This window comes from Chaetodon trifascialis, chromosome 16 (assembly GCF_039877785.1).
Source record: "Chaetodon trifascialis isolate fChaTrf1 chromosome 16, fChaTrf1.hap1, whole genome shotgun sequence".
Lineage (NCBI taxonomy): Eukaryota > Metazoa > Chordata > Actinopteri > Chaetodontiformes > Chaetodontidae > Chaetodon > Chaetodon trifascialis.
In genome coordinates, this window is record NC_092071.1 from 10,071,345 (window position 1) to 10,083,853 (window position 12,509).

General features: G+C 43.2%; 1 protein-coding gene across 3 annotated transcripts in view; it reads left to right on the forward strand.

Annotated features, from left to right (window-relative positions):
- Nucleotides 1–10,959, forward strand: part of LOC139344748 (transcription factor COE1-A-like) — an 84,701-nt gene extending 73,742 nt beyond the window's left edge. For 2 of the 3 annotated variants that reach the window (XM_070983113.1, XM_070983115.1), the window contains exons 12-17: nt 5,581–5,646; nt 5,758–5,920; nt 6,548–6,730; nt 8,473–8,670; nt 9,348–9,416; nt 10,717–10,959. In XM_070983113.1, coding sequence (XP_070839214.1) covers nt 5,581–5,646; nt 5,758–5,920; nt 6,548–6,730; nt 8,473–8,670; nt 9,348–9,415 — 678 coding nt within the window. In that variant the 3' untranslated portion in view covers nt 9,416; nt 10,717–10,959. The remainder of the gene's footprint in view (nt 1–5,580; nt 5,647–5,757; nt 5,921–6,547; nt 6,731–8,472; nt 8,671–9,347; nt 9,417–10,716) is intronic. The other variant, XM_070983116.1, reaches the window with a different exon arrangement.
- Nucleotides 10,960–12,509: the final 1,550 nt, after the last annotated feature.

A 12,509-nucleotide genomic window follows, 5' to 3' on the forward strand; every position in this document is an offset into this window, starting at 1 on the left:
AGAGAGAGAGAGAGAGAGAGAGAGAGAGAAAGAGAGAGAGAGAGAGAGGCTGGATGCACATGGAAGCAATGTGAAAATATTCTTTTTTTTGTGGGAGGAGGTTATACTGTGTGTGTGTATGGGGTGGTTGTTTGTTTGTGTGTGTGTGTGTGTGTGTGTGTGTGTGTGTGTGTGTGTGTGTGTGTGTGTGTGTGTTAGGTAAGAGCTAGGGTGAGGCAAGTAATGGTTAGGGTTATGGGGCAGCTAAGTCTCCAGGAAATCAAGTAAGGCAATGTAATGTCGTCTGAAGTGATAGAAGCATGACTTTTTGTGTGTGCACGGGTGTGTGTGTGTGTGTGTGTGTGTGTGTGTGTGTGTGTGTGTGTGTGTGTGTGTGTGTGTGTGTGTGTGTATGAGCATGTGTTGAAATGGGTGGTTGGGTGGTGGTTGGCGCCACACACACACTTGCCTGCTCGTTGCAAGTATCGATCAACCCTTTTATTGAAGTTATAAGAGTTTATTAGAAGCACTGTGAAGAGGGCAGACAGACAGTCAGACAGACAGTCAGACAGACAGTCAGACAGACGGGGCAGTGGAGTGTATGAGAGGATTACCAGCAGACAGCCGATTCTATAATTGTTCAGTGAACATTGATGGGATTTTGCTAGCCTCACACACACACACCAGTGTTCATATGCCAGTTTGTGGCACTGTGATCACCTCAGCATCCATATGTGCACACACAGTAACTGTGCACAATGACACACAAATGCACAGTGAAGCCTAAAAAGCACACAGACTGTGCTGCTGGAGAACACTTTAAGCTACGTGGACCAGCCCAGGTCTTGTTGTGGGAAATCAGGGACTTTTCTGGAGCATTTTTTGCCTTTTTTTGACAGAGGACTCCAGCTGTTTTATGCCCCAGTTACACTCTCAGACCTGCAGCTCCTCTTTACAGCCACAAGTAATAAAAATGCTGCAAAACATACTCATTTATTTTTAATGTACTAAATGTTTGCTCAGAATTTAAGAATCTTGGCCCTTGAATCTTGAATTCAGCAGCGTCAACCACCTTAAAATATTTAACAATCATGAATCAGATTCTGCTATAAAATAGATTTTCTACTCTAATCTGCTGCTGATCACCTGTGTGGGCGATCGGCCAGAAACTACCGGAGTCAAAAGCATAAATGCCTCCTTGGATGCACAAAAAAAATCGATCATCTCTCTTGGCTTGTAGTCCCCTCTTCACTGCAGCATAAACAGAAAAAACAGCACTTCAGGACATTAAGTGTTTTGGAATATTTTCCAAAAACTTAATGCATAAGAGGCGTCCATCCACCTGTTCTCATGTGCATTTTCAATGAGCATTAAAAAGCCTGAGTGGAAACACTGGCAAGTCAAAAAAAAAAAAAATGAAATATGAAATATCTCACGTTTTACTTTTGGCTATGGTGAACAAAATGCAGCAAAGTGTACGAAAAAGATATTCAGGGAGTAAATCATGATGAAGCGTGTGCCATAAAGGAAGAAATTAACTTATGAAACTGCATTTCCTTCATGTTTTCCATCACTTCAGCACTGAGTGGTTCTCATTTAATTACGCCACCTCTCCTCTTCTGTGACTGTTTAATAGCTTCGATTGCAGAATTAGCATCTCTGACTGATGCACCAATGCTTGTTAATCAGTAGTGGATGGAAAGGTGCGTTCATTTGGATTTACTACTAGAAATTCTGCTCATATGTGTGTTACGCCCAAAGGTATCCTTTCCTTCTGTCATGCAGATTACTCTGTGTTTGGAATATTTATGTGTTGGCATGTTGTTTTGTTGAATCATAGTTCGGAAAACTTCTTTTTTGCAATCTGATTATTCAGCACAGAGTCAGCGCTAACTGACAACATCCCAAACTCCTAAAAGATTCAGTCTGTGCAGAAATGTTCAGATTGGGGAGGTTGACCGGTGTGTGTCTCCCCCGTGACTTCCTGTGGTGACTCACTGTGTCACTACGTGACTCATTATTTTGATGATGTCATACGCCGTACTGAGGTCATGTCATCAGCCTCACCAATGTGAGTAATCCTGGTGATGCGTGAACACACGGACGTGAAACATGACATTCTCTCTCTCTCCTCAATATATATCTGTGTCACTCGCTCAGAAGCTCTTAAATTTACATGTGATGTTCACATCAGAAGCGACAAGAGATGAAATCTGAAACCAGGCGTCCTGACACCATCTCCCTGTGTGTTAGCAGGAGAAGATTCTCCAGAGGACGTGTGAGTGTATGCATGTCAATACTTGTGTGTGTGTGTGTGTGTGTGTGTGTGTGTGTGTGTGTGTGTGTGTGTGTGTGTGTGTGCGTGTGTGTGTGTGTGTGTGTGTGTGTGTGTGTGTGATTGAGTGAGTGTGATTGTGCCCCGCATCCCTCTCAGCCTACATGTAAAGTATGACATCATCTCTGTGCAAGGTGTGACCCCACATGTATGGCATCCCTAATGGGACATTAGAAGTGGATCAACCGGCTAATGTATCAGCATTAGGGAGGAATAAGTCATGTGTGTGTCATGTCTGTGCTAGCCTTGCACACGCACATCACACACACACACACACACATCTGAACCCACAGATACTCAGCTCAGCGTTTCCTGGTCCTAATGCGTACAACATGTGTGTGTGTGCGTGTGTGTAATGCATGGTTATCACATTAGGGCTGGTCATAACTCAGACAGTAAAAGCAGGTTGGTACCTCCTGTTATTCTTCCTCTCTGACAACTGATCCGTGTTTTCTTCCACTCATCCCTCAGTTGACCTGTACGTCTGCATATTTACATGAAACCGACAAGAATAGATTTAGGATATAAAAAACAAGTCTGATCAATCACGGGAAAATTATTTTTAAAGACTGACAAGACATGACAATCAAATGACAGACGGGTGCACGCCAGGCGTATGTTCCATAAATATTTGACAACAGATAAAGACGATGTAGGACAATCGCATGAATCAAGGCAAACATTGGAGATTAAAGCTTTAAAATCAGGCTTTACTGCAGCAATTACAGGAATCAAAGAAAACGGCAGCAAACTGTGATTAAAAAAAAAGAGACGTTTCAGAGATGGTTTCTGTCACTCTGTTGTCATAATTATCTGCTGTAAAGACAGGAAGCAGGTGATGGACAGAAACGAGGTTTGTGATTTGCATGTCAAAAAACTTCCGGACATTTAGGTTAAAACTGGACTAAATATAATCTAAACTCACTGAGCAAACTTCATTTGTGGATGAAGTGATTTGCAGTTGATACGGAAAAAGGCAAATAAGTGGAGCTTACGTTATGTAGATGTCAAACTGTCTGTTTCCAAGGTCAAGAATGAACTTTCCTCCCTGGACGAAATTTGATTGCAAAGTATTTTAGACCTCGAGGTTGCATACTGTATAAATGTTGCTTAAAGAGCTTCTCAAAGACTACGTTTAATGTGTATTTTACTCTGAAATATGATCCCTAACAACATTTACAAGTTAACTAAACTATGTAAAACAACACTTTTCAAGAAAACGTATCCCAGTTTGAACCCAGACATCTTTTGACAAGTCACCAAACCAGGAGACAAACAACATTTCTGCACTCCCTCTGCTCATCAGTTTTAACTGATCCTGGAAAATGTATTTTGTTTCCAATTTCACCAAAAAAAAACCCTGAAAACAACTTTAATTTTGGTGCTACGATTAGATGTATTTTCGTTGTTGCTGCAGGCTATCCCACTGTCAAAAGTTTAGGCCCTCAGGACGTGAAAGCCGGATTATTTTAGACTTTTTAATCAGCGTTGAAACACAAATGATGCCCAGAAGATCGACAACAGCACTTTCATTCTCATTCGTATCAACACAATGCAGCTGGAAGCATTACTCATTTGTATTGAGCGGGAGGTAATCCGACAAACAATGCTTCCTTATTTACAGACGCAACCTGCGAGAGATTAATTAGGCGATGTGAGTCGCTGTATCTAAATATGAAAAGACGTAAACAGGCGAGGTATTCAAAGTGCATCGATCCCGGCAGTCAGAGGCTTTGACTGATGTAGTAGCAGAAGCCTGCAGACCTGATAATGATGATGTTACCAGAGGATCATCTTTCCTTCCCGTTTATCAGCTACTGCCTTACTGGAACCACTCGAACATTTAGGATCAGGTTTCTGTTAGTGAGGGCGTGTGTGTGTGTTGGTGTGTGTGCTCAGCTCGCCAGTCTAATAATGAGAGGTTAACAGAGAGCCAGCCTGGCCATAATAATGTGTAAAAGATTGAATTTAGCACCATGGGCAGGCACACTAAAACTGCTGAGTGGCTCTGTGACCTCTTATATCCTCTCTCTCTCTCTCTCTCTCTCTCTCTCTCTCTCTCTCTCTCTCTCTCTCTCTCTCACACACACACACACACACACACACACACACACACACACACATACAGTGATGGAGAGACAATATGTTCCACCAGGCGCAAACTCACTGGAGAGCACACAAGCAAGCCAACCATAAGTGTGTGTATGTGTGTGTGTGTGTGTGTGTGTGTGTGTGTGTGTGTGTGTGTGTGTGTGTGTGTGTCACACAGTGCAGGTTAATACTGTGAAGCACAGAGCAATTTTCTCTCTGTCGCCGGGTGGCCTCACGCTGTGGAAACGACAACACATTAACTGTTAAACAAGACACCTTAGACCCCGGGGTGGGAGCTGAGAGAAAAAGAGGGAGACGCCGAGAGGGTGGGCGGGTGAGGAAGAGCAGAGGAACAATAAAGAGACTCAGAAAAGGAGAGAACTGTAGAGGGTTTAGTGGGAGGGGAAAATGAGAAAGATAATTCCCAATGTGGACGATGTGGGAAGAAGGAAGAGGTGGAGGAAAAGGTGAAAATGGAAGCAGAGGAGGAGGAGGAGGAGGATGGTGAAACGCCTAATTCAATGACTGGTAAAACCTTCCATCACAAGAGAGTAAAATGAATGACCACGAGAGAACTTTACAAACACTGTCTGGAGAGTTTTAGATAGCAGAAATAATAATTAACATGTGGGGACAAAAACAAAGATTTTTCCCTTTGAGCCATCGTCTGGACTGTCACTCCAGAACTGCTGGCATTGGATCATTGTGGTCTGATTTGACTGGCAATGCACAGCAGAGGAGCCTACAGAGCGCTTTAGATTTACTTCAGAGTATATTTTAAATACCTGTCACTTTAAGATGTCATTAAGACATACAGGAAAAAAGACCCATAAAAGCACTCGACCTGACAGCAGATAATCTGCCGTTAAAAGGAGTGAAGAGCAATTTGTTTATCATGAATAGAAGGTGAAATGGATGTTGGTTGATGGTGTGTGGGGGGGGGTGGGGGGGTGGGAGGGAGGGATTGCAAGTCTTTTAAATCATTTTTACTTGTGATTCTTTGTGCAAATTGTGCGTCCGCCGTTATGTCTCCACATGCATCTAAAACCTCGATTTCACTTGATTTGCATGTTTTTTCAGACTTCTGATCACCAAGAAGAAAAAAGTCGAAGAAGCATGTGTTTACTGCGTGCAAGCTGAGGCTAATTCTGTCTTCTTCTCTCTGCTTCTCTCAGGAGGTTATTTTGAAGAGAGCAGCCGACCTGGTAGAAGCCCTCTATGGTTTGCCCCATAATAACCAGGTAAGGAACACACATATGCAAACATCCAGAAAGCAAAAGAAGAGAATGAAAATGTTATTTTAGCTGCCGTGTTTATGGTAATTACTCTTTTGTGCTTTCCTCCTCCTGCAGGAGATCATCCTGAAGCGTGCGGCAGACATTGCAGAAGCTCTCTACAGCGTTCCACGAGGACACACCCAGCTCTCCGGCACCACCCACAGTGGCATGATGGGGGTCAACTCCTTCACCGGGCAGCTGTCCGTCAACGTCTCCGAACCGACACAGGCCAATCAGGGTGAGACTTTATCTATCATCCGAGTTTGCCATCAAACATACCTCACCGCTTCTGACCTAGAAACCACATTTGCAGGGAACTCTTCAACAGTTCTTCATTAAAGAAAATCCATTATAAAGTCGGGATGCTCCATCCATCCATTGTGATTAACTGAGCCTTTCCAAGATGCTCCTTTCTTACCCAATCGTGATAATATCACCTGTTACCAATGAACCTGTTTACCTGTGGAACGTTCAAATTCAGAATAAGCTGATATTTACAAAAATTGATGAGGTCAAACATTAAACATGTTGTCCTTTATTGTTTTCAATTGACTATATGTCAAATTACCACATTATGTTTTATTGAAAATGCATTAGTAATTAGTAATATTTCTCTCCAACAGCCAGTCACTGTATACATTTAGCCATGTAACTTAATATGAGCAGCGATGCACTCAGGTTATTTATTCGTTTATTGGCCACATGTAACTTTTCTCACATTTCCAGGGTTCACCTCAACGAATAGGAAAAGTAGCCAATTTTTTTAAATATGTTTCATTTAAATATCCATCCTTAACCCATGCAGAACTGCCCAATCATGAATGCTCTGTGCTCACACCACTTTGACTGTCCAATCACCACACAGGTTTCGTGCGCAGCAGCAGTAGTGTGTCACCTCATGGTTACGTGCCCAGCTCCACGCCTCAGCAGACCAGTTACACCTCAGTTACCAGCACCATGAATGGCTACGCTAACAACACCGGCATGACCAACCTGGGAGGCTCGCCCACTTTCCTCAACGGCTCCGCAGCCAACTCGCCTTATGCTAGTGAGTGTGCAGGCATACATTTACTCCACAGACATGAAAACACACACTCAATCACAAACTAAAACCTGAGGAGAAAAATTTTTATACAGACAATCAGCTGCTTCGCTTTGGAAGAACATGAATCAAACTGTACAGAAGTTGCTTATTATGGAGTCGTTTTCGCTGCTTTGTAGAAAAAATCAACCTCTGCTGTCATAAAACACATGAGTGTTTCAAATTAACTAAACTGACACCAAGCTACTTCAAAATGGAGTTTACGTGTCTACCAGTTTAATTGCAGGTGCTCACGCTGCATACATCCATGCAGACATACTGTACCTGCACACGTCTGTGGACACAAAGTGAAAGTCTCAGATCTGCCGTGTGGAGATTCCCCCATGGGGCTTTCTGTCTCTTTGTCTTCAAAAGCAATCATCAACTCACAGCTCCATTTTGTCCTCCCTCCATCTCCTCCCTCCTTCCCTCGCGGCCTTTCATCTGACAGCCACACCTCTTCCTCTTGCATCCGTTTTTCTATTTATCAGAGAGCAAGAGAGATAGATGGATGGGAAGGAAAGAGGGATTCAGGGAGATGTGAGATTTTATTTGCTGATATTTTCCTCACAGGTGATGATGAAAACGAAAATGTGGATGTTTGACATTGGAAGAGAAGTTCATGTACATTTTAGGCCATATGTACAAAATATACTACATGTCCAAAAGTGTGGAAACACATGAACTTTATGTCTATATGTAATTTTTAAACATCATCGATTCCCTTCATTTGAACTAAAGGGCCCAGTACGAACCATTAACACACAGTTATATGTGGACAGGAGTGTCTACTGACTTTTGGCCACATAGTATATTCTCAAAAGGCCAACTTGAAGCCATTTTTTGTCTAATTCCAAATTTCTTTAGCATAAGCAGTTGGCGATTTGAGGAGGGTGAGGTGGGACGCCAACCCCCTCATTAGCGAAATGACAAAAATGCATCCCCCTTGTTAACCTGCCACCCCCCCTCTCCATCCCCCAGCAGCAGAGAGAGTGCAGGGACAGAGGGGAAAAGTTTACTCCAATATTTTGGTCTAGTCTGCCTGACTCATGGATCCTTTGTCTGAGTCTTGTGCAAGTTAGAATCTCTAACCCCGGCCATGGCTGTGAAATATCAGCAGCCTAACTGTGTATTGATAAATCCGTGGTGCTGTCCGTGGTGCTGAAGTCGCAGATGGATTTGTTATTGTGCCTTTTTCTCTCAGTCCTGCCCTCATGTCAGTTTTGTCTTGGGTCTGTAATATTCTCCAACTATAAACTATAAATACTCAATTCTGTACTATATTGTAGCCTAAATATGATGTCATCTTCATGATTAAGTGACGATGAGCAGTGTGGAGTCACGGAGAGGATCATAGAGACACACTGCTGCCTGTAGTATTCCTATAATATTCCTGTGATCATTTAGGAGCATCTGTGACCCCCCAAACCAAACCAGCTAAATATTTTAGAGGAGACATGATGACAGATATACAGTAGTTTTTAGGACAGGGTAAGGGTCATGGGTTGGGGGTTATCAATATCATGTATATTATCAATTGAAGTCTCACATGATGTGGAGAATTTCTGATGTAACTGATGATAATTTTGAGAACAATGTTCAATGAATTATCTATTTCTTTCGTTTATTATCACCTCTTAATCCACCTTTTTTTTCTTCATCTCTACTTCTCTCCTCTCCCCTAAAAAAATGAACTCCCGCCACCCCAGTTGTCCCATCCAGTCCCACTATGGCCTCCTCCACCTCTCTCCCCTCCAACTGCTCCTCCTCTTCTGGCGTCTTCTCCTTCTCTCCGGCCAACATGGTGTCGGCGGCCGTTAAGCAGAAGTCCGCCTTCGCTCCAGTGGTCAGGCCCTCCTCCTCCCCTCCGCCCTCCTGTACCAGCGCCAACGGGAACGGGCTCCAAGGTAATTTACCATGACAGCAGCCAGTCAGTGAGAGGATGCTTACAGGGAGGACTTCCCCACCAGATGATGCTTCCCTGGTGAATTTTTGAAGCTATGTTAGCATACTACATGACGATGATGAACATAGTAACAATAATGCCTCCTAAATATCAGCATATGTTGGCATTGTTATCATGGACATGTTAGCGTGTGTTAGCATTTGCCGTACATCACTCACTGTGACCAGAACTGGATAGTACTGACACTGAAGTCTGGCTACCAAATGGTCCTGCGAACAAATGATCCACACAAGTGAGCGTTTCATCTAATTATCAACTCTAAATCAAGCGATGCATAAAGTTTTCCTCCCTGTGAGTAACGAGTCTTCAGCTGACACAGATGATCTGTCCTGATGCGTACAAGGGATGTGATCTTGGCAACCACACAACACACTTGTTTTGATCATCCACCAGACCTCCATAAAACTAAATGAACAAATTTTCCACAAAGGACGATTTTTGGAGCGCTTCCTTTTGAATTAACAGTTTTTTCACTCTCTCTCCTCTCTCCTGTCTTTCCTCTTGACTTTTAACCCTTCCACTTGTCATTCCTCCGACCTTCCACCCCTGCTTCGTCATTTTCTCTCTCTCTCTCTCTCTCTCTCTCTCTCTCTCTCTCTCTCTGCCTCTCTCTACCAGATCAAACATTTGTGGACTCTAGCAAGTACTCAACAGCCAGCTCTCTACAAGGCCTGGCCTTCACCTGAAGTATGTCCCTCAGCTATCTCTTCATTCATCTCTGTAAACTTTTTTGCGTTTGCAGCTTTCAGGTTTCGCATCTTTCACTTCTGAATGATGTTTCACTCATTTTCCTCTCCTTTTGCTTTCTCGCTTGTTTTCTCTTTCCATCTTCTATCTCTGTCAGCATCACCTCTCCATCTTCTTCATCCTTAACTTCTTCATCCACATCTCATCCCACAGCACAGATCTAGCCATTCTGTTGCCTGGCAACTCCTCCCCGTCTTCCTATTGGCTTGGGAAAAAGACAGGAAGTTGGATATTTACCAGAAAAAAAAAGACATTTGGCAGAGAGAACTTATTTCTCAACATCACTGGCTTTGTTTAGCAGTGTGTGTGCGCGCATTTGTGCTTACTTTTCTATGTGAGTGTGTGTGTGACTGTGTACAGAGAGCATGTGTGGGGGTGTGGGAACTCAAAGCTTAGTCTCAAAGCACAGCTGAAATAAACACACCCCACTTAAAGCTATGCACACACACTTTCCTCTGTCACACACACTGATGATCACACACTGGCAGCTACCAGGGAGCAGTCAACAATGACAGCTGTTCGACTCTCCCGACGGTTTACACTGGCAGTATACCTGCCCTATGGTGTGTGTGTGTGTGTGTGTGTGTGTGTGTGTGTGTGTGTGTGTGTGTGTGTGTGTGTGTGTGTGTGTGTGTGTGTGTTCAGGAGAGGTACAAGTAGAGGCTCGAGTGAAACAATGCAGTTTAAGTTTTGCAACTTTTAAAGTTTTCACTCCACAAAACATAGAAAACCATTTATGTAGTTATTTTTTCAGTCTGTTGTGTGTGTGTGTGTGTGTGTGTGTGTGTGTGTGTGTGTGTGTGTGTGTGTGTGTGTGTGTGTGTGTGTGTGTATGTGTGCGTGTGTGTGTGTTTCACTTTGGGCTGGGCTCTGCCTCTCACATGTTGACACCCATCCCTTGGGTTTAAATACAACACACACGCCATGATGCAATCTGTCAGGCACACACACAAACATACAGTAAAGTACGCCAACTGTTCCCGTGCAGAGTTAAATGTGTGCGCTTGTGTGTGAGCGGCGTCGCTAAGAGCCAACTTAGATGATGTGTCCCTGCTCAAATTTACTGATTTATTCGCCTATTGATGTTTTAAATGTCGCTGCAGTCACACAGCTGCACAGATGGGAAAACATATTGATGTATTTACGAGGGTATTTTTTTACGACGATGAAAATATTTGGCTGTGTTTTTAAAGTTCTTTTTTTCGCTTCCCCTCCCTCTGTTTCTTTTTCCACCCAACAGCAATCCCGGGAATGATCGTCCCACCCATGTAAAGGTGTGAGTGCATGGCTCTGTGTGTCTGTGTGTGTGTGTGTGAGTGCGTGCGCGTGTGTGAGATGAATCAAGCACACTCAAGCCGATCCTGATGGAGGATTCCGGTGCGAGTCAGGCTCCGGTCGGGGATAGAAGCAGCTGTCCCGATCTGAAGGAACAAACCCAACTCAGGCCCTTTCTAACACAAAAACAACTGCAAGAAAAGAGACGAAAAACAAACAAAAAAAAACACACAAAAAAACAAAAACAAAGACTGTTTGCAAGGAAATATGTTGTTTAGACTTTGTACACCTTGATGCTTTTATAGGAGAACGGCCAAGCCTACATCATGACTCTCCATGGACACAGGAAGTGTATTTATTTTGGAGAGAATCCACTTTTCCCTCGAGTGACTGTCGGTTTTCTTTTTGTGCAACAGTTAACATGTGATAATCATCTTCTAACTGTATCTCACATGAGGGATTTTCTATTTATGAAGTTTGGTCATTAATGAAGGATTATAATGTGAAGAATACCTGATGATGATGATGAGTAAAATGCTGATGAAGAGGCTGCAGGATTCATACGGGGTCAAATCCAGCCGACACAGACAAGCCAAACCAGACACACACACGCACACTTTTGCTTCTTTTTGCCAAATCCACACCATTGCCACTCTTTCAGCGCTAACCCTCGTCTTCCTCTGCGTTTAATCGGACAGCTGAAGGATTCAGATGCGTCCCGTCTGTGAATGATGCTGCAGTTTCAGCCATTCAAGATATCCCAGTGTTTACTTTGACCTGCACTGCTGCTCCAGTGTGCTACTCTTCCTAGACAGAAAATCAGTCAGTCAGCTGACAGAGGGTGCAGAGAGAAAGAAAATTCAGCCATTGAACAAATTGAAAGAAATGTATTTCCACCATGCAAGAATCAAGAGAGGAATCAGACTTGCTGCAAAAAGGCCATAGATGAGTTCAGCTCCCTCCCCACAGAGGAGTGTGTGATTACTGGGTGCCAACAGCAGCTTCCCTGCTGAGGATCTGACCCAACAACTCTGCCACCGAGGCCATCCATCAGCCCCTTACCACACTGATCGCTTTTAAAGTCGGACGCAGCCACAGCAGCCTCTATGAGAGGGGCAACGTGTCTTAAAGACTGCTGCCATTTTGACTTTAATTTTGTTATATGAGAGTTGCCTCGTCAGACTTTTGTCTTATAATAAATCCTTATTTTTGTTTGTTTTTCTTTTGGTTTGCTGTGTTGTTAATATATCTACTGTGATCAGCCGGCCAATCAGATTGTGTTTCATTTTGTCACCTGCCCACCCACCTGGTGCGGTTGACAGCTTGAGTGAGGAAATGATCCAGTGGTGTGTCTTAAATGCTGCGCTGCAAAGAATGTCAAGTCGGTAATTCTTCAACTCAAGTTTTATTTTTGGAAAACATCTGCCACTGAGGTAGACTTTTTTTTCCAAATCTGCCCTTGAACTCATTTTTTACAGTGCAACTGTATTTAAAATGTACATTTTGTCATATATGCATCCCATTTTGCACTTCTTAAGAGGTAAAAATGAAGTACGAATTCCCATGTCTTGTAAAAAACAAGAGGAAAAATGCATTTTTTGCAGCACAGGATAATTAGCCAGCGACATGTCTTAAACAGGTGTGTAAGAACAAGAAAAGTGATGGTTTGTTGTGATCAGCAGTCAACAGTCTTAATTCAGTCACGATGATGTTAATTTTGCCAAGGCCTTTATTTAAGACATTACCGCCTAAACAGTC